General features: G+C 48.4%; 1 protein-coding gene across 1 annotated transcript in view; it reads left to right on the forward strand.

The window, feature by feature from the left end:
- Nlrc5 (NLR family CARD domain containing 5) overlaps window positions 1-22,585 on the forward strand; it is a 55,860-nt gene that overhangs the window by 25,149 nt on the left and 8,126 nt on the right. The window contains 16 exon segments of the mRNA XM_051168563.1: window positions 3,352-3,435; window positions 6,223-6,312; window positions 6,483-6,545; window positions 7,984-8,067; window positions 10,588-10,671; window positions 11,697-11,757; window positions 11,759-11,787; window positions 12,035-12,100; window positions 13,354-13,437; window positions 13,525-13,608; window positions 17,728-17,814; window positions 18,343-18,423; window positions 19,103-19,186; window positions 19,388-19,480; window positions 21,164-21,247; window positions 21,798-21,881. Coding sequence (XP_051024520.1) covers window positions 3,352-3,435; window positions 6,223-6,312; window positions 6,483-6,545; window positions 7,984-8,067; window positions 10,588-10,671; window positions 11,697-11,757; window positions 11,759-11,787; window positions 12,035-12,100; window positions 13,354-13,437; window positions 13,525-13,608; window positions 17,728-17,814; window positions 18,343-18,423; window positions 19,103-19,186; window positions 19,388-19,480; window positions 21,164-21,247; window positions 21,798-21,881 — 1,242 coding nt within the window.

The raw sequence follows: 22,585 nt of genomic DNA on the forward strand, positions 1-22,585 counted from the left end.
AAGCTTATTCTATTTATTTTGTGTGCATCTGGGTGTGCATGTGGGTATGTATGTTGGTGTGCATGTAGGTGTGCATGTGGGTATACATGTGGGTGTGCACATGTGTGCATGTGGGTGTGTATGTCATGATGCTCATGTGGAAGTCAGAGGAACTCACCATCAGTTCTCACCTCCCGCCTCGTAGATCCCAGGGAGCCATCTCACATCTCACTGGCCCCCAATTCATTGTTTAATAAAGTCCTTTAGAATAACTGTAGACTCTGTTACAAAAAAAAAAAAAGTTACAGAGAGAGTGCGGAGAGTCAGCGCATCTCACACTAGGCAGTGTGTTTGTCACAGGGAAGAAACCACTCAGCTTTAGCACCCTGCCCACTGAGATGGAACTCTGCATTCAGGATAGCAGTCTGCATCCCCATCGCGTTCAAGCGTTACTCCTCGGCCTCCTCTCCCGCTGGAAGGTTCCAGTTCTTTCTTCGTGTTCCCTGTCCTCCTTGGTTTTGTTAGTTTGTTTGGTTGTTGGTTGGTTGGTTTGGTTTTTCGAAACAGAGTTTTTCTGTGGGGCCTTGGCTGTCCTGGACTCACTTTGTAGACCAGGCTAGCCTCGAATTCACAGCAATCTGCTTGCCTCTGCCTCCTGAGTGCTGGGATTAAAGGCAGTGAGCCACCATGCCTGGCCCCATCCTCCTTTGTTTTGAGCTCGCGCGCGCACGCGCGTGCACACACACACACACACACACACACACACACACACGGAATTTTATAAGCCTCTTCTGGTTGAGTTTTGCTGGTTTTCGCCAACTTAAGCTAGGGTCTGGACTTGGGGGAAGCACCCACCAGCCAAACTGCCTCCTCCTATCCCTCTAGGGCTGTGTGCTGCCACGCTTCACTGACTGACGGCCTGGCCCAGGCTGTGCCTGTCACACTTCCTCGCTGTGAGGTTGCTTTGTCATTTAAACAACACTTTTATTCCATAGGCTTCTGGAATATAGAAAAGTAGAGAAAATAAAGAACCTCAGGTGTCCCCCCCTCCCCCCAGAAGTGATCGACTCATAACTTATGCCCCACCACTTTCCCCCTACACCACACCACATAGCTGAGCACAGTGGCACCCCCCTGTGATCCCAGAGCTCAAGATGGAGGCAGGAGTATCAGGAGCATAAGGCCAGACTGGGCCACACAGCTGGTTCCAGACCAGATGAGATTACACATCAACACCCTGTCTCAAAAAAAAAAAAAACAAAAACCAACCAAACAAACAAAAAACCCCACAAAAATTCATGTGCACACATCCATAAACACATATGCTTAATTATTTTGAAGTAGTCGTTTCCAGATACTTTATCATTTTATTTGTAAGTATTTTAATATAAAAAGATGAGAGTACATTTATCTATCTACCTATTTAAGGTTTTTGGTTTTTGTTTTGTTTTGTTTTGTTTTGACAAAAATCTGTGTAGCTCTGCCTGGCCTCGAACTCACTTTGTAGCCCAGCCTAGCCTTGAAATCACAGAGCTCTACTTGCCTCTGCCTCACAAGTGCTGTGATTAAAGACACCCCTCACCATGCCCTGCATTGTTATTTTAACGTAACCACAAAAATATTATCAAACCCCAAATATAAACAATAACGTCCTAAAACTGTGCAACGCATCATTCAGTATCCAGTGGCCTTGCCTCGGGTGTTTTTGCAGAGTGCTTGCCTTTCCACACTTTTGCACTTTGGCTGTTTACAGCAGAGGGTGCTGCACGCCTATCTAGATGTGTGCAGACAGGGATTCCTGTGGTGTCACAGCAATGCTGCCCAAAGCACTTCAGCATTGTGTACCTATTAATCACCCACTGAATACCAGGCCATGGGTTAAACATGGCTTGGGGTTGCAGGCCCTGTCCAGGCTGCGTGAGAAAGAGGCAGAATGGGAGAGGGGGTGAGGCGGTTGAGCACAAGTCTTATCTCAGGGTCCCTTCCCCCAGCATTGATTGTCTGTCCTGGGACTTGCTTGGAGGTCAGGAATGATGGTAAATTCCCCTGCTGCAGGCCCACTTCCCTTCACTGGGGGACCTGTGATAAAGTTGGAACAGATCTTATGTCGATTGCTTTAAAAATCTGCCTAGACAAGCCAGGTGCAGTGGTGCACGCCTCAATTCCCAATACTTGGGGGAGGCAGAGGCAGGCGGATCTCTGTGAGTTCAAGACCAGCCTGGTCTACAAAAGAAGTTCAGGACAGCCAAGACTCTACAGATAAACCCTGTCTCTAAATAAATAAATACATAAATAATTAAATCAGAGACTCAGAGGCCATGGTGCTGTGGGCTGAGGACGTGGAGAAGCCCCCATGGGGAGGTGCTATGGAAAGCGCACCCTCAGTGAAGGTCCCATTCAAACACCATCCTGGGTTCTGGCCAGGCTGGGCCAGGAAGAGCTAGTCTGAGCCTGAAGTAAGTACTGAGCTTCAGAGCTCCTGGGCACACCTCACCCACATCAGTGCTGTCCCACCCTCTCCTCCAAGCCAACCAATGACTACAGCAGGATTGAGGCCAGTAGCCTTCAGGCACAAAGGGAAAGGGATAGGGGAGAAAGTGCGGGGATGGACAGAGGGAGTCAAAGCAGGAGAGAAACACAGCCCAGAGGGCTCTGGGGACAGGAAGTAATTCTAAGCTGGCTGTGGAGGACTGGCGGATGTGATTCTCCAGATATTCAGGACACACAGTGGCCCAAGGGTAGATGCTCGGACTCTTTCCTGTTCTGTCACACTGTCTGTACCTGCAATGCAGTGATTGGTGGGTTTGGATGGGGCACAGAAACATCTCTTTAGTGGGATAATGGTTCACAGGTATTACCTGCTTCATCGCTGCTGCAGTGGCAGTGGAGGTAGTTGATGACCCTCCACTCACGATCCATGGACTTTGTGGAGAAAGCATCCTACAGTCCCTTAGAAATCCAAACTGTCCAGCCACTTGTTAAAGACACACAGAGTAAAGCAGCTTTATTTGCTTCATCCAGTGTTTCTAAGATGCATCTGACTTGACCCAGTCTTTTTTTGTTTTTGTTTTTGTTTTGGTTTTTGTTTTGGTTTTGGTTTTTTGAGACAGAGTTTCTCTGTGTGACAGCCCTGGCTGTCCTGGAACTCTCTGTGTAGACCAGGCTGGCCTCAAATTCACAGTGATCCACCTGCCTCTGTCTCCCAAGTGCTGGGATTAAAAGTGTACACCACCACCACCTGGCTGACCCAGTCTTAAGAGGAGGTGCTGTTAGCAACACATCTCACCTCATCTCCTGAAGGCTCTGGCTCTGAAGTCATGCTGCCCATTTCTAGAAGGTTCTCCCACCTCATTCAAACCCTTTGTTTCACAGATTGTCCTGCAAGACCCTGAGTGATGAGAGCCTGGAGACTCTGCTGCAGCACCTGCCCCAGCTGCCCCAGCTCAGCCTGCTGCAGTAAGTCCAGGTTTCCAGTCCTCCTGCCCAGCCGACCATGTCCCCCAGGCTCTGTGGAACAGGGCTGTCCTTTTGGTCCTCTCCTCTCCTCTTTCCCGCCACTACATCAATTCATCTCACACATCTGATACTCGGATCACCCAGCTTCACTCTAATTCTTTGTCTCCTCTGGTTCTGTTTTGTGTTCTAACAGTGGGGTTGGTATGTCAGCTCTTGCTCCGGGTAGGGACTCAAATAGGTCATGTGCTCAGAAACTCATGAAGGATGGGAGGAGTGTGGCCAATAGTCAGTCATGGTTTTGCTGCCTATGGAAAGGTCACTTACCCCTATGAAGGTCCTAAGAAGATGTAGGCCATGTATATGTCACATGCCATGGTTTTAAAGGTCACCCTCTAACTCTGTCAAAGGGGAGGAATTTAAGCAGCATCCGTCAAAGTATTTAAAACTCTGTTTTCTAATTTCAGTGCAGACCGGTTAGAATTTAAAAAGGATTTACTTTAAATATGCTTCTAGCAAGAGGGGGTTAGGGAGAGACATCCACAGCTGAGATGGAAAAATACAACAGGAAATTAAATCACAGCATTAAGAGCGGCACCAAGAGCACCGAGGCTGAGCTCTGGGCATGCACAAGACTGCTTACGTAGCCTGTGGGTACTTACTTCTCTTCTGATCCTGTAGTGGGGAGGGGAGCAGGCAGATGTGAAATGGTCAGAGTCAGGGTAGTCACACAATCCACAGCTCTGAGGCCCATGTCCTCATGCCTGCTTCTGCGGTAGCCAGTGTTTCCAACCAAGTCAGGGCCCTGGCCAGGCCTCAGCCCTGTTTCACTCACCCTTACTGCTGTTGACCAGGCACAATCTGGGATGCTGTGGACATGGGAGGGAAAAGTGAACAACTAGGTCTTTGCTTTCTTGTGGCGCCTTGTAGTGCAGCGAGCCAAGCAAGGAACCCGGTGACACAGAATGATGCAGCCAGGTGGCGTGAGGTGGAACCCGAGCCCTTGGGAAGGCTGAGACAAGAGGATCTCAGGGTCTTGGTTAGCCAGGGCTACAGTGTGAAATCCTGCCTCAAGAAAAAAAAATCAATATATGAATGTAATCAATAACAAGGTTCTTTTCTATAGGTGGTAAGTGGTGGGAGAGGTGATACAGATGATGGTAGGTGTGATTAGAGAAAGCTACAACCAGCGCGACAGGGATCTGGCTTTGTAAGCTTGCAAAGGGGCGGGGGACTACATTCAAGGCAGTGGGAACAGCATGCTTGCAGCCTCGAAGGTTGATAGGTTATGGGAACAGCCTTGATATGCATGAGATCAGAGCCACTGGCTGGCAGGAAGGAGTTGGATGACAAGATGGAGTGAGATGTCAGGACTGGTCACACAGGACCTAGGAGCCAGAGAGAAGGTTTGGGTTTTCACTCCCAGGGATTTGGTTTTTTTGTTTGTTTGTTTTAGATTTGTTTATTTATTTTATGTATGAGTGCTCTGTCTGCATGTATACCTCCATGGCAGAAAGAAGGTATCAGATACCTGTATAGATGGTTGAGCCACCATGTGGTTGCCGGGAATTGAACTCAGGACCTCTCAAAGAGCAGACAGTGCTCTTAACCGCTGAGCCATCTCTCCAGCCCCCACTCCCAGGGATTTGAAAGACAGATGAACAGTTTGAATTTTCAAAAGCTAAGGTTGGCTGCTAAGTAGAGGAGAGACTAAAGGACAAAAGAAGCAATGAGAAGAGAGGAACTGTGGCCCAGGCAAGATGCAGCCACATCCAGGTCTCTAAGACCTCCCCTTGGGGTGTCACTAGGATGTCTGTCTTTCTGCCTTCCCCTCACTTCTTTTGCTCATGATCACTGTGGTAAAAATACAAGTGATCAAACAGACTAGTAAGACTAGACATATTGGCAATTTATGGCTTTAATAGAGACTCTGCCTCAAAGAATACTGTGGAAGAAAGAGACCAAGGAAGATTCTTTTTTGTTTGTTTGTTTGTTTTTTCAAGACAGGGTTTCTTTATGTTATCTTGGCCATCCTGGACTCGCTTTGTAGACCAGGCTGGCCTTGAACTCATAGCAATCTGCCTGTGCCATCATGCCTGGCTCTAAGGAAGATTCTTGATAGCAACCTTTAGATGTTCATACATATACACACACACACACATACACACACATACATATACACACACAGCTGACCCCCAAGAACATGCCCACACATATGTGTGAACACCACACAGAAAAGAAGAAATACATTTAAGGGACTCAGTGGCTAAGAGAGCTTCCTGCTTTTGCAGAGGACCCAAGTTTAATTCCCAGCACCCCCGTGAGATGGTTCGCAGCCACCAAAACTCCAGCTCCAGAGATCCGATGCCCTCTTCTGGACTCTCTGGGTACCTTGCCTTTATACACACAGGTGACATGCACTCATATGACACACCCCATCACAGACACATAAATACAAATAAATCTTCAAAAGAAAATGTAAACCATAGCAGCAATCAGTGCCTGACAGAGAGGAAAGAACACCACAGTTAATCCTGTTTGCCCCACAGGGAGCCGGAAGCTCAGAGGTCATAAGACTTACTTAAGGTCACACAGATATCAAACAGACCTGGGACTCAGGCCCTGTCATCCTGCCCCCATCCCACTCCGTTTGGCCTCTCTTGAGTCTTTGCTGTGTCTTCCTCATTTCCTTGCTGAGCTGGCAGCCAAGATATATTCATCTTCCTACCCCTCCGGCCTTGCTGTTTCTTGGCCAACGACCCTGCGTGGCCCTGTTCTTTTCCTTCTCAGGCTGAGCCACACAGTCTTATCTTCTAGAAGCCCCCTCCTGCTGGCCGACATCTTCAACCTGTGCCCACGGGTACGGAAGGTCAGCCTCAGGTGAGCATCGTGCGGGGAGCCCCATGGCTAGTCTTGGAAGGTGTTTGGTGGGTGTGAGTGATCAGGAGTACCCAAAGTGATCGGACTCACACAGGCATGCAAGCCAGCCAAAGTCTGGGGACACCCTGAGGCAGTGGCCAAAGGTGAGTGAGTGTTTACTGTCACTACAGGTCCCTATGCCATACTGTCCTGCAGTTTAGCTCCAATGAGGAACAAGAGGGTATGTGCTATGGGTAAGTCCTCTGAACCAGCTTGGGCGTCAATGGGGATCAGAGACAAGCAGACCTAGCCCCCTGGGGTCAGAGCAGAGTGCAGGGTGCCTATTGCCAAATATGAGCTGGTTCCTTCAACAGGAAGAATCAAAGGCTCAGAGAGGACTGGGCTGGGCCCAGGGGCTAACAGAGTCCAAGTAGACCAGAACTCAAGGCTGGATCTGCAGCCTTTGTAGACCCTTTGTAGACCAGCTGTCCAGACCCAGCACCACCAAAGCCTGGGGCCTTGGGCAAGCTGCTTACCCTTCGACTATTGGCGTCCTCAGATATAGTGGGGAGCTATGGGATAGTGGAACATTAGCAAAGCTGCATAAACCAACATTCAAGGCACCAAGCCCATACAGACATGCATGACCCTGCCCTGCTGATTCTCACAGAACTTAAGGTAACAGAGAGACTGTGGCACTGCAGGGCAGCCTTTGAATGCAGAGGCAGCTGAGTGCCACTAGCTCTCTGTGAGGCCTTGGACCCATCCCTGTGGGTGGTCACCTTTGCTGTGAAATGACGGTCAGTGACTAGCTAGTGCTTTGTGCACTGAAGTGTAATCCTAGCACACAAGGAGCCTGAGGCATGAAGATCATAAGAATTATGAATTCAAGGCCTGCCTGGGCTACATAGAGAATTAATGTCTTTTTCCCCCCCAAGACAGGGTTTCTCTGTGTAGCCTTGGCTGCCCTGGACTTGCTTTGTAGACCAGGCTGGCCTTGAACTCACAGTGATCCCCTGTCTCTGCCTCCTTGAGTGTGGGGATTACAGGCATGTGCCACTATACCTGGCTAAGAATTATTTTTTAATTACAGAGAGTAATACTTTTTTAAAATTATCTGGCAATTTTAGCAACTCTCTGGCTTCAAAGTTTTGGGGTTTTTTTTTTGGGGGGGGAGTGTTCTTTTGGTTTGTTTGTTTTGCTTTGTTTAAGATTGCTGGCTGGCCATAATCCTTTTATTTAACTGACTATGGCCTTTAAAAACAGACAGGTTGACTGTCACTTTACATCCCAGCCTTTGCAAAAACAGATGTCACCCTTAATCTCTCTCCTCTGTCTGAGTTTTCTTATTGGAGGGGGACAGTCCACCTACTAGAATGATCTAGAGGTCTTGAGCTTGAGTTGGAATCTCTGGAGTTTCTGATCCGTAAGTTTGATGGGGACCCAGGAGTCACATTCCAAGTTCCCAGGTGATTTTGATGTAACCAGCTAGGGACCACACTGAGAATCACCCTTCCCAAAGGGACTGCATAGGCACCAAAAGGGGCCTACGGGGAACAGAATCTATCAGGGGTGTCCAGGATTTTCAAAGGACCCCTGGAGCTCAGCGGCCACACCTGGAAGAAACTGAGCTAGAAGTGGTCAGATATCTGAACGCTTCGTCTTTCCCTTATCCCTATCCTGGCCATGCAGGTTCCCAGGGTGCAACCTCCGCCGAGAGCACGTGGAGCCTCTGTGTTGTGCACTGAGCAGATGCAAGGTCCTCAGCCAGCTTGAGTAAGTTGGGATGAGGAGGAGGAGGAGGGAGTGGAGCACACCTGGATGGGGCTGGACAGGTGCAAGAACGTGAGAGCCCTTAGGAGCAGGCCCCCTTGCATGCCCCACTTCAGCTCTCAGGACCAGATGTCAGGAGACAGGTGGGACTCTGGGTTTCCTCTCTAAGTCTCCTTGGTCTGTGGTTTTTGTTTTTGTTTTTGTTTTTGTTTTTTCTTCTACTCTACTCCCACCTTAGCCAAGTTAGTTTCTTTTCTCATCACTGTGGGAACAAGTACCAAACCAAGGTGGTTAGGTATGTGTGGTTAGGTTCCTAAGGAAGGAAGGACTTATTTGGAAGGGGTTTATTTTTGGCTTACAGGTTGCTTGGTTGCTTGATTGGTTGGTTGGCTGGTTTGGTTTGGTTTTTCAAAGACAGACTAATGTAGCCCAGATTGGCCTCAAACTTTCTATGCGGCCCCAAAATGGTGGTGAGCTTTGGATCCACTTGCCACCACCTCCAGGGTTGCTGGGATTGCAGGTGGGCACTACCCCACCTAGCCTCGGCCCATGGTTTGAGAAGGATACATTGCGCCACGGTGGGGAAGGTACAGTGGGGTGGTGGGAGCATGAGAAGAGACCTCACCTCAGTTAAACCTCTCTGGAAACACCCCCCCCCCTCCACATCCAAGCTCTGCAGGCAGGTGTGGAAGGGCAGGGTGGCTAATGAGAGGAGCAGTGTTATGCCTGGCAGATGGTTAAAAAAAAAAAAAAAAAAAAAAAGGATTAAATGGCTAAGTTGAAGAAGAACTGGGAGCCAGCCAGGGTGGGGACTTGTGAAGTGACGTGCTTGTGCCGAGTGCCCAAACAGGACAGCCGGCATCCCCCAGCAGGAACACAGCAGTAAACACCTATAGCGATCTTCTATATTGTAAATACTTCGTGTATTTTCATTGCCCTCTCAGAGGCCTAGGTACTGTGACTGTCCTGTCCACAGATGAGAAACCGGGAGCACGGAGAGTCCAGGATCCCGCCCAGCATCACACGGCTAGTCCAGCACATATAGTTGATGTCCAACCCAGAACCCCTGGGAAATAAAGGAGTCTTATAAAAATAAACAAATAATAACTATGTAGTTTAAATTCCTGTCATGTACTCTCTGCATTTTTGGAGTGTAGGCAGGAGGATTTCAAGTTCTAAGCCAGCCTGGGCTCCCTATCAAGCTCAAAGCATCGCGTAGTGAGATCCTGTCTCAACTAAAACAAAAACACATTTCAGCAGAAAAAGTTGCCAAGAGAACTGTGGCCAATATGAAGCACGTGTTTTAATAAAGATGAATGTTTCACGGCAGAGAGAAACTTGTGTTGTTGGCTAGTATGCACAACGCCTGAGGTTCCAAGACCAGTATCATAAAAATCAAAGGCAGGTTATTATATTAGTTGGCTTTGTGAAGCAAAGCAACTTCAATTTTTAAAAATCCATCAATTCCGCCCCCTGCATGTGTGTGTGCACATGCACACGTGCCCCTCACACACATGGACACCCTCAGAGGCCAGCCGGAAGGGGTGTTGGATCTCCTGGAACTGGAGTTATGAGTGGTTGAGCCATCTTATGTGGGTGCTAGAAACTGAACTCTGGTCCTCTGAGAAAGCAGCAAGCTCTCTTAACTGATGAACCATCTCTCTATCCTCTACAACGCAATTTTTAAAAGAAAAATTCTTCAGAAAATCCCAAATAAGCAAGTGTCAGAGGCATGGGACGCTGGAGAGATGGCGCAATGGGTTAAGAACACTCGCTGCTCTTGCAGAGAACCCAGATTCTGTCACCATTGTTTGTGGCAGCTGTCAGAGTGGCTTCAACTCCAGTTTCAGGAAATCTAGACACTCTGTAGACACCAGGCACACATGTGGTAGACATACATAAAAGCAAACACCAGTACCCATAAAAATAATATAGAATAATCTTTTTTTTAAGTGTCAGAAATGTAGATGGGAAATCAGATGTTCAGGACACTGTGGTTATGTTTCTGAAGTTGTGCCTGAGCCCAGGTTTGCTTTCAGAAGAGGAATTAGGGACCATATTCAAGGATAGTTTCTGATGTTAGATTCCTAATCACAGGAGGAAATCTGCTAGGTAACTGTATCCTCCACACATTTGTCCCTTTCTTGGATCACTGTGGATTCTAGCTGGCAGCAGGGGAAACTCATTTGCTTTTCTCTAACTCCTAAAAGCCTGCTAGAGGAACTGAGGCCTATGAGTGCTGAAGATATTGAGGGGGGAAGGCGGGTGATACAGTAAACACTGGGTTCTCTGTGGTGCTGGTGAGGGGACCAGAGCTGGTGTGGTGCTTATAGTGGTGAAACAACAGTGGTGCGGTGATGGGCGTGGTACCTCGGGATGATGCTGATGCTTCCGGTGGTGGGGCTGTTGATGCCATGGTGATAAACATGTAGCAGTGGCAGTCAGTTTAGTGGCCATAGGGACTATGAGGAAACAGGCAGAGCTATAGCTTGGTTCACCAACATTGTTCCTTACTTCTTACAGCCTCACAGACAACCTGCTGGGTGACAGCGGGCTCAGGTGCCTTCTGGAATGCTTGCCACAGATGCGCATCTCTGGGTGGCTTGAGTAAGTGAGCAGCCCGAGACAGCCAGGGATCTCCCCTTCCACAAGAGTATGGGGGGGGGTTTGCTGGTGGTGCATGCTTTAAATCCTAGCACTTGGGAGACAGAGGCAGGCAGATCTGTGTGAGTTCAAAGCTAGCCTGGTCTACAAAGGGAGTCCAGGACAGCCAGGGCTACCCAGAGAAACCCTGTCTCAAAAAACCAATAAACAGCCAGGTGTGGTGGCGCATGCCTTTAATCCCAGCACCCGGGAGGCAGAGGCAGGCGGATCGCTGTGAGTTCGAGGCCAGCCTGGTCTACAAAGTAAGTCCAGGATGGCCAAGGCTACACAGAGAAACCCTGTCTCGAAAAACCCAAAAAAAAAAAAAGAAAGAAAAGAAAAGAAAAAAAAAAAACCAATAAACAAACAAACAAATAAAAGCATGAGTGGGTCTCTTTAGACACCCATCTCAAGGGAACCTGAGAGCAAGATCCAGTGGTGGCCAGGGGTGGTTCTTACCTGGGCCTACCTCTGACAACCTCCTCTGTCATCCCACCATGGGAAGATCCCATGTCAGACACTCAAGATAAGTTAGGGCTTGTGCTAGAGTAGACCCACCCCTCCATCATGTCCCCCTCACCAAGCTAGCTTGAGACAGGGGCAACATTCCATTCCTACCAAGTGATGGGAGGCTTCAGCAGCCAGCTCCTGGTTGGTTCCACTCCATCTATGGGACACAGGTTTGGAAAGGATCTGCAGCAAGGGAGGGCTCTCAGGAAGCCATCCACTCTCATTCCTTCTCCTCATGCAGCCTGTTGCTAGACAACTGAACTTGGTACTCGGGCTGGAGAAGCCTGAGCAGGTTCCTCAATGTCCCACCCCCCCCACAGGAGCTGCAGCCTCAGTGAGGATGCTCTTTCTCTCCCTCCCTGCCCCCACCCCTGGGCTTCAATGCTAACACATCTAAAGAATGAGTGCTTGGGCACTGAAATGGGAGGGAAATGGAAGGCAAGGGGCAGGGACCCTGCTAAGCCTCCATTCTCTCCTAGCCTAGGTCACAACAGTATCTCTCAGGAAGGAGTGCTGTACATGCTGGAGACTCTGCAGTCCTGTCCCTCAAGTCCGTGAGGTCTCTGTGAGGTAAGCTGCTAACTGCTGACTGGCGGTGGGCTACAAGTCAGCCACATTGCAGCTTCATGATGGGTGATTTGGAGCCTATCCCTGACGGGGTGCCCACCAGGGTGGAGAGGGCCAGGTATATAGAACCTCTCCCTCACAGCACGAGGGCACAAAGACCTGCCCTGCTCCCCATGCTCTCAGCTCCCACCCTGGGACCCTGGGTACCCAGAGTGCTAGCTTGATGCCTCCCTGCCTTCTTTTCTTACAGTCTGGACTCTGAGCAAAACTTCCGGTTGTGCTTCTCTGAAGAAGAAGGAGCCGGAACAATGCTGAGGTAATCCTGGGTGAGCAAGAAAAAGGCAAGGATTCTGATCTATGAGGAATCCATGGCTTCCTCACTGGGTTCTCTGCTCAGGCGGCCTGCTGCTTCCTTACAACCCAGGTTTGGTCTCCTGATGAGCCCTGGTGTCCCCATGCCATTCTAAGCGCCACACAAACTACCGTATACCATATCACACATTACACCCAGCACACACACATACTATAGACACAAAATGCACATACCCTACGTACACTATTCCACATATCACACATAGACTACACATACAAAATATATGTTGCATGCTTTTAAAAAAAAGATTTGTTTATTTATTATGTATACAGTGCATATCAGATCACATTATAGATGGTTGTGAGCCACCATGTGGTTGCTGGGAATCGAACTCTTGAACTCAGGACCTCTGGAAGAGTAGTCAGTGATCTTAACCTCTGAGCCATCTCTCTAGCCCCCTATGTTACATGCTTCTTCTCTCTCTCTCTCTCCTCCGCTCTCTCTCTCTCTCTCTCTCTCTCTCTCTCTCTCTCTCTCTCTCTCTCCCTCCTCCTCTCTCTCTCTCTCTCCCTCTCTCTCCCTCTCTCTCTCTCACACACACACACACACACACACACACAGCCTTTGCCCTCCACACACCAGAACACCCTGCCTCATGAGGCCTTCCTTTGCTGCTCACAATGGGCCCAGAGCCTGGCATCCTCTTCTCTTGCCATTTCTCAGAGAAAATTCTCCCAACCATTTAAGGCCAGCTTACGTGCATCTCCTCCTGGAGACCCATAAAACGCCAGCATCCCTTGATACCAGAGTGAACCTCTTTGGGATCCTGCAGTCCCTTCTGAGCGACAATGACCTAGCTTACCTGTAGGCTGTGGAGGGCAGAGCCACAGTCAGGGCCCAGGCTCATCCTCCACACAAGGAGCCTGAACCACCTCATTAGTCATAGAGTCCAGCTGAAGCTGCCAAGGTCAGCTTTTCCTCCCCAGAGATAACCCAGCAGCTGTGTGCTGGAGTCAATCAGTGGCTAACTGTAAATGTACCATGAGGACGAAATGAGACATGCAGCAGGCGGGAGCCCTGTGCCTGGAGGCTGGCACTGTGCCTGTGGACTCATGCTCCATAAGTGACTGACTCAAAGCTCCTCAGGCAGTAGCCAACCCCTGCCGGGCCCCAAGCTAGGCCCGTGTGCTTTAGGGGAGCCTGGGGAGGAGAGGCCAGCAGCTCAAGCCTCCTGAGGTTTTGCCGTCTGTCGTCAGGCTACGTGAATGCAGCTTCAGCCCAGAACACGTGTCCAGACTGGCCTCCAGCCTGACCCAGGCCCCACAGCTGACAGAGCTCTCGTGAGTGACAGGCCCAGCCCATGGGATCCTGATGGGTGGGGCACCCTGCCTGCCTGAGGTGTACTGATGGCTGATCTCTGTCCCCAGGCTGACCAGGTGCCGCCTCGACCTGCCACAGCTGACCAAGCTGCTGAACCTGGTGAATAGGCCAGCAGGATTGCTGGGCCTCAGGTACCCTCCTGCACATGGGAGGGAAATGGGGAAACTGAGGAGGATGGGGTCCCCACAGACACTACCCCACCATTCCAAGTACTCAGGTGACCACTTTTCTGCCGGAGAGCCATCCCAGGCACAGGGAAACTGCCCACCAGGAAAGGGAGGCTGTGCTTTGGGGTTTAAAAAAAATAAATCATGCTTTGTGTGTAGCTTAATTGGTAAAGCATATGTCTAGCCTATATGAAGCCTTAGTTTTCATCCCTAACACCACAAAAGAAATAATAATTGGAAACAATTAAAAATAATCAAAGAAAGTTCTGAAGGAAACCTAATGGAAGAGCAAAATAAGATAAAACGAATATGCCTTCATGTTCACCCTAATGTAAAAAGCCTTCAGAAGAAAAACATACTTAAGAAGGAGAGAGAATCATCTTTAAAACCCACATTTCATTTCCTGAACCTCATAATTGCTCATTTTCTTCCACATTTACTTCACATTTGTTTGGCTAAAGTATTTTTAAAGTAAAATACAGAAGACCTCATAAAAAATATCACTTCTAAACATCTCACGGTGAATCTCTGTAAAAGCCGGGGCTTGGGAGGTGCCTCAGTCAGTGAAAGGCTTGCCTTGCCACACAAAGACCTGAATTCTAGCCCCAGGGCCAGAATCCCTGAAAGAAAAGAAGGGTGCAATACCAGCATTGAGGAGCTAGAGATGGGAGGATCCCTGGGGTTCCCTAGCCAGCCAGCCTAGCCTCCTTGACAAACTCCAGGCCAGTGAGAGACCTCTTTTTTTTTCCCCCTTTTTTAAATTTTTAATTAATTTATTCAGATTACAACTTAATTGTTATCCCATCACTTGTATTCTCCCGTTCCTCCCTCCCTCCCGCTTTCACCCTATTCCCCTCCCCTAGGTGCCCTGGAGCTAACCACCAAGTTTCTTAAAGTGGTAATTAGGTCAAAAGGCTCCATGAGATGAGCTAACAAGTTTGTACCCCAAAAACTGTCTTCATGGACCAAACCCCCACATTACCGGCTGTAGCCTCAAAGAAAGGCACACAAGAGCTGATTATTTTCATATTTTTCAGATTTAAGAAATAACATTTCTTTTATTCTTTCTTTCTTTCTTTTTTTTTTTTTTTTTTTTTTTTTTTTTTTTTTTTGGTTTTTCAAGATGGGTTTCTCTGTGTAGCCTTGGCTGTCCTTGAACTCCCTCTGTAGACCAGGCTAGCCTCAAACTCAGAGATCCACCTGCCTTTCCCTCCCAAAAGCTGGGATTAAAGGTGTGTACCACCACTTCCAAGCCAAAATAACACCTCTTAAAATTATAGTAAAATCAGCCATGGGTATTGTCATGAGCCTGTGATTCCGGCACTCAGGAAACAGGAACAAGGGCTAAAGGACAGTCTTGACTACCTAGAATGTTGAAGCCAACCAGCCTGGTCTACATGAGACCCTGACTACAAACAGACAAACAAACAAACAAAGCAGAGAGAGAAAGGATGGAAAGAAGGAAGGAGGGGAAAACATAAGGAAGGATAACAACAAAAAAGTGAAAAGAAATTAACCATCATAACACAACTAAGTGTACAGCTCTGATATGCAAACCAGTCTTCACCTTGCAGCACCGATGTTCTGTCTCCAGTGAGCAGCTCCCCATGCTCCGATCGGCTCCGCTCACCCCAGCCTCTGGCGTGAACGGTCTGTGAACTGGACTCCTCCAGTTACTTCCTCCCAGTAGAATCATGCTGTATTTAGCCTTTTGTGACTGCCATACATGACACAGCATGTGTGTCAAGGTTCTCCCATGTTGTTGTAGGCTTAAGAACTTTCTCTTTAGCTTGACTAGTAGCCCAGGATATGGGCGTGCCACAGTTAACTTACTCTCATCTGCTGATGGACATTCCGGGTGCTTTCAACTTTCAGCTGTGTGCTATGAATGTGGGTATGCAAATAGGACTTTGTGTCCCTGTGTTCAGTTCTTTCCTAGATCACCCAAACAACGCCTTAAAATAAAACTTTCCTAGCCTAAAAATAACATTTTAAAAATTGGCAGAAAATCCAGACTAGCATAAAGGAAAACAATGTTTAAAAAAAAAAAAATAGTGCGACTGAACTGTAAAGCAGGAATGCTTTAAATAACTTTTCCTTACGACTTAATTCATTTGTTCACTTTGTACAAAGTTTAGAAAATGGTCCAGGCAAGCTGGGCAGTGGTGGCGCACACCTTTAATCCCAGCACTCAGGAGGCAGAGGCGGGTGGATCTCTTCAAGTTTGAGGCCAGCCTGGTCTACAAAGCGAGTCCAGGACAGCCAAGGCTATCACAGAGAAACCCTGTCTCAGGAAAGGAAGAAAGAAAGAAAGAAAGAAAGAAAGAAAGAAAGAAAGAAAGAAAGAAAGAAAATGGTCCAGGCTGTGGAGGTTCACACCTTTAATCCCAACAGCAGGCGGAGGCAGATAGATCTGTGAGTTCAAGGTCAGCCTGGTCTACAGAGTGAGTTCCAGGATAACCAGGGCTACACAAAGGAACCCTGTCTCAAAAACAGACAAGCAAACAAACAAAAAACAAAGTTTAGAAAACCAAAATCAGGGGCTGGAGAGATGGCTCAGTGGTTAAGAGCACTGGCTACTCTTCCAGAGAACCCAGGTTCAATTCCCAGCAACCACATAGTTGCCCACAACTGCTTGTAACACCAGTTCCTGGGCACCTGATGCCCTCACATAGACATTGATGTAAGCAAAACACCAATGCACAAAATATAAAAATAAATCATTATTAAGATGGGAGCTGGGCCCGGGTGTGGTGGCGCATGCCTTTAATCCCAGCACTCAGGAGGCAGAGGCAGGCAGATCGCTGTGAGTTCGAGGCCAGCCTGGTCTACAAAGCGAGTCCAGGACAGCCAAGGCTACACAGAGAAACCCTGTCTAGGAAAAAAAAAAAAGATGGGAGGTAGAGACAGTAGCATCCACAAACACTCCCTGCTCAGCTAGCCTAGCATATGGAATGGAGAATGACAAAGAGACCCTGTGTGAAACAATACAGAAGATGAAGACTGACACCCAAGACTGTCTGCTGACCTCCATGCTCCCCAGTATCTGCTGTGCTCATCACAGGAAAACACACGCACACTCAAGCACACACACAAACATCCTTGAGTCAGGCCAGGTGGCAAGTAGCTATAATGCTAGCACTTGGAAAGGTAAAACAGGAAGATTGCCACAAGACTGAGTCCGACCTGGCTTATATAGCAAGACTGTGTCTCAAAAGCAAAGAAAAAAAAAAAAAAGGAAAAAAAATCTTGGTTAAGATTGTTGCAAAAATAATTGTTGGGAGAGGGGCAACATTAATTTCCCTTTTAACAAAGATGACATTAGCGAATTAGTGCAATGGAAGCATGCTAGGCCAACAACACATATGACTAAATGTGTAATTTATGCTTTATTAGTATGTATTAATTATCACAATGGGTTTCATTATGGCATGTTTATACATGTGTATGATGCTTTTATTGTATTCATATTCCCATTGTCTATGGTTTGGGGGTTTTTTATTTTGTTTTTGTTGTTTTGGTTTTTGGGGTTTTTTGTTTTGTTTTGTTTTGTTGTTGTTTTTCAAGACAAGGTGTCTCTGTAATAGCCTTGGCTGTCCTGGACTCCCTTTGTAGACCAGGCTGGCCTCAAACTCACAGCGATCTGCCTGCCTCTGCCTCCCTGACTGTTGGGATTACAGGCGTGTGCCACTACGCTCGCTTTTGCTTTGTCTTTTGAGATAGGCTTTTATGCATCCCAGGATAACCTTTATCCTGATCCTCCTGCCTCCACCATGTTAGTGCTGGGATTACAGGTATGCACCACCATGCCTGACTTGTGTGTGTGTGTGTGTGTGTGTGTGTGTGTGTGTGTGTGTGTAGTGCTAGGAACCCAAGGCCTCATGTACTCTAGGTTAATCCTCTACCAACTGAGTACATCCTCAGCCCTAATTTTATAATTTAAAAACCACCCCCTGACACACACACACACACACACACACACACACACACATTCTCCAGGCTCCTCCTGGCACTGCTCCTCCCCCGGGTATGCTAAATTGATGCTCACCCCAGTGGTCCTTGTCTATGTCTCTCCCATGACAGGTTAGAAGAGCCCTGGCTGGGCCATGTCAGCTTACCAACTCTAATGGAAGTCTGTGCCCAGGCCTCAGGACGTCTCACTGAGTTAGGGTGAGTCCAGGGAAGGGCCCTGGGAGTTCACCTTTCTATGACCATTAAAACCTTCCCTCGCCCTCACTTCTCTAGACATCAGTGTCTCCTGTGGATGAACATCTTTGCCACTGGCAGAGCCTACCGGCCATGCCTGAAGAGCTATCCACATTTGTAGTTTTGTGCAGTAGGCAGGCCACAATATCAGAGAGAGGAGACTTTGGGTCCAAAGTCCAGGCAGGCACATCTGGTTGTCCATGATAGTTACCCAGAGGCGGACCTTGGGTGCAGTCAACATGTCCTATAGATAACAGTGATAGAAGAGGTTGGGAGCAAGGTTTTGGTTGGACAGTATATGATAACAGATTTCACCATGGTGCTGTCTGCTCTTGGTGTCACCTTCCAGTTTTGAAGTGTCCTTGTCTTTTTTTGATGCTGGAGATTCCGTGGTGCCATGATCCGAGTCAGGAGGCAGGCAGACACAGGCCTATTCAACCTGCCAAGACAGGCTGTGCTGCGTCTCACCCTACCTTTTCTTCTCTCCCTCAGCATCTCTGAGACCCAGAAGCAGCTGTGGCTCCAGCTGGAGTTTCCTCACCAAGAAGACAATTCCGAGGCCATGGCCCTCAGGTGGGACCCAGCATCTGGAGCCTCAAGGGAGTGGCTGGTGGCAAGGAGCAGGAGGTGACACTGCTTGAGACCAATATTTCTTATGTTCCTGCACAGTGTCTGTTGATATTTGGTCTTTCCATATCCTGGAAGTCTGCTCTTTTGCTCACCATCCCCACTCCAACCCAACAGCACCACTTGTCCCCATTAGCTCTCTATTTATTTATTTATTTATTTTGGTTTTTCGAGACAGGGTTTCTCTGTGTGGCCTTGGCTGTCCTAGACCCACTTAGTAGACCAGGCTTGCCTAGAACTCATAGTGATCCACCTGTTTCTGCCCCCCAAGCGCTGAGATTAAAGCAGTGCGCCACCACGCCTAGCTAAATGTCACATATTTTAGACATTGAAATATCACTCTTTTGAGTGGACACAGCTCTGCATTCTGGGGAATAGAGCATGACTGATTCTCAGGCCCAACTTACCTTCCTGTCTGCATGCCGACCCTCATGTAGTCAACATCTGCCCTGGCATGCCAGCTGCCCACTTGGACCATTCTTCCCTGCAGTGCTTATAACTAGAGAGTAAACTCAGACTTTCTTCGGCCAACATGTATTTCCTATGCCGTGAGCGTGAAGGCAGGGATGGGACCTCCATTGTGGACCAGGTGCTCAGAAACTGCAGCTACTCTCTCTGCTTCCAGGCTGGCTCACTGTGACCTGGGGACCGGACACAGCCTTCTTATGAGACAGTTGGCGGAGACATGCGCCAGACTGCAGAAGCTCAGGTTGGCACTGCCCATGCCCGTGGTGGCTTCAAGTTCACTGGTTACCCCAGTGTCTTCTCTGGGCCACATTCTCTCTTCCCTGGGGTAGGATTCATACTTGGCCCAAGAATCAGAGACTCAGGGATACCCAGGGAAGCTCTGGTGATTCCCCCCAGGTGTGTCCAGTCTACAGTCTTCTGAAGTATTCTTGGCTCTTTTCAGCTTGTCTCAGGTGAATTTCGGTGACAAAGACAACACCAGGCCCAGGCTGCTGCAGACTCTCCTACTGTCTAGCTGTAAACTGAAGAGCTTCTGGTATGTGGACTTACACTTTTACTGAGCGCCCCCTCCCCTGTGCCTGCCCACCTACCTGATCTCTAGCTCAAGGCCAAGAGGATACTGGCCCCACCCTGTGCTCAGGTCCCAGGTTCCTAGACATGATGCTAGAGAGTCCTTAAATGTGACCTCAGGGACACAGCCCTGCAACTAAAAAAGTATTCCTTTCTCCATGCTATCTTGTTTTGTTTTCTTCCCAAATAATTACGGATAAAAAATTGCTAAGCATGGCCAGGCATGGTGGTGCATGCTTTAATCCCAACACTTGGGAGGCAGAGGCAGAGGCAGACAGATTTCTGTGAGTTCGAGGTCAGCCTGATCTACAAAGCGAGTCCAGGGTAGCCAAGGCTACACAGAGAAACCCTGTCTCAAAAATCAAAATCAAAACAAAACAACAGTACTTAGAAGGCTGAGTCGGGAGGATCTGGGGTTGAAGGCTAGCTCCATTGCACAAGGAGCTGAAGGCCAGCGTGGAAATCTTGTCTCAAAATCAATCAAACAAACTCAAAGGATTGGGAATTTATCCCAAATATCTGTTGATATTTTCGCATTGTTCACTTGTCCCCTCCCCAGCTTCTCCTTTTATCCTTACCCCTTTTTTTCTTCAGACTTTAATTCACAAATTTTAGCATCCATTGGTAAATCTTGCCCGAGTTGATTACCAGAATGAAGACTACAAAACGAAGCTTTGGTTTGGTTGGATTTGGCTAGATTTTTGAGACAGGGTCTCAATATGTAACCTAGGCTAGCCTCAAACTCTCCATCCTCCCATCCTAGCCTCAGACTACTGGAATTTCTAGAATGAGCCCCCATGCCCAACACAAATGAGGTTTCCTGATGTCCAGTGCAACTGAATACATCAAGGAGCTCTCAGCTGGTGAAATGGGTGAATGTGTAAAGGTGCTTGCTGCCAAGCCTGAGGGCCTGAGTTTAACTCTAAGGAGCCACATGGAGGAAGGAGAGAACTCCCAAAAGTTATCCTCTGACATACACACACACACACACACACACACACACACACACACACAAAATGTCATGTGCATGTATACACACAAACACACCTGCACACTAAAATAAATAAATAAAATCAGAATTTTTAAATAATAAAGAAATGTGGTATTCTCCCTAGGAGCCCCTCCCACTCTCAGGAGTTTTTCTTATTTTTCCTTAATACATTTTTATAAATAAATAGAATAAAATGAGAAAATTTAAGAGGAGGAAAGTTTTTTTTTTAAGGTGCATGCCTTTAATTCCAGTACTTGGGAGGCAGAGGCAGGCAGATCTCTGTGAGTTTGAGGCCAGGCTGGCTATATAGTTTGTTCAGAACAGCCAGGGCTACATTGAGAGACCCTGTCTCAAAAAACAAACAAGCAAAATCTCTTTGGAGATGTCAGACTTTGACCCCAGAAGGCTGAAAGCTGTACAAACAGTGTCAGCTGGAGGTTACCATGGCATCCAACTGTGGCTAAGGAGGCCTAGGTGACAGCCCCAGCTTCTGCCTCCAGCCACATCCTGACTGAATTAGTCCAGGATGGAGAAGTTTATAAAAGACAGGTGTCCCCTACCCACTGTCCCTAGGAGCTACTCCCAGCCTCTGCCATCAGTTTCAGACCCCCTGAGGGCAAGGCTCTGCCTGACCTGCCACCCTTTGGTCCCCAACAGGCTGACTTCCAGCAATGTGAGCGCAGAGAGCCTCGCCTACCTGGCATCTGGTGTGGAACACTGCCAACATCTGGAAGAGTTGGAGTAAGTTGGGATGGCTGGCCAAGGGCAAGGCTTCAAGGACAGCCATACCTCTGGTAGGGTGGCAGAGCCAATTGCACCTGTCGCTATTCTCCCAGGCCAATCCTGATAGTCCCCAGGTGAACACTGTGTTTTGGTCTTGACTTTACCTTTGCCCCACGTGGAGTATCTCTGGTTAGATGTTTCCTTCTCTCTGGCACATCTGTCAAAATGGGCTTGGATGTGCCTCAGCTGATGATGAGTGCCAAGGTGCAGAAAGCACAAAGGGACAGAAGAATTACTGTGTGTTTGCATCTTCTCTCTGGCTTGCACCTTATCTGATGCAGCTGTGACTGCCACCCCTCCTTCAGGAACCCAAGAGTTTGGCCCTCGGGCCTAGGAATGCCCCTGGAGGGGAGAAAGGACTGAAAGCCCGCCCTGTTATCTGTAACCCCAATCAGCCTCCCCAGGGCCAAGGGAGAGGAAGGACAGTGCCTCTCCGGGGCCTCTGAGGACAGTGCTTCTCCGGGGCAGGACATTTGCCTGAATGGAGCCTTCTGCTTGGTCTCTACAGTTTCTCTAACAACAATCTCAGTGAGGAGAACATAGAGCTGCTGATGGGAGCCCTTCAGGGGACCTGCAGACTGAAGAGGCTGCAGTAAGTGAGGGGGTGCTAGTGAGGAGGAGTGTGAGTGGACGGTGGGGTGGGGGAGTGAATGGGGAGTAATTGGAGAGGGGAGGTGGGGAGGAGGTTCATGGCGGGAGTGAGTGGGAGTTCATGAGGACAGGGAGTAGGGAGGTTCATGGGGAGGGGAGTGAGTGAGTGGGGGTCAACAGAGGAATATATAGACCATGCCTAGGCACCACTGCATCTCTCTCTCCCCCTTTCTCCTCTCCTCCTCCTCTTCTTCTTCTTCTCTCTCTCCTCTCTTTTTCTCCCTCCCTCCCTCCTCCCTCTCTCTCTCTCTCTCTCTCTCCCTCCCTCCCTCTCTCTCTCTCTCTCTACTTCCCTTTCCCTCCCTTTCTCTTTTTCTCCCTCCTCCATCCCTCCCTCCTGAATGCACCTTTGAATCCCGGGATGAACTAATTCCCAGCTCAAAACAGCCAAAGCAGGAGTTGGTTGGCTTTTTTTTTTTTTTTTTTTAACAAAACTACAAGGCAATTAACTTTAGTCATGGCTGTGCCTGTCCTCTGGACTTAGAGAGGGTGGTGTTTTAGATGCTGTTACAGGAGAAAAAACACAAAGTCTGGGCAGAATCCCCCTCCTATGGCCCTGGCATCAGCACACTTCTTTCTTCCTTTCTTTCAACATTGTGTGTGTGTGTGTGTGTGTGTGTGTGTGTGTGTGTGTGTGTGTGTGTG

The sequence above is a fragment of the Acomys russatus genome, chromosome 26 (genome assembly GCF_903995435.1).
Source record: "Acomys russatus chromosome 26, mAcoRus1.1, whole genome shotgun sequence".
NCBI classification, from domain to species: domain Eukaryota; kingdom Metazoa; phylum Chordata; class Mammalia; order Rodentia; family Muridae; genus Acomys; species Acomys russatus.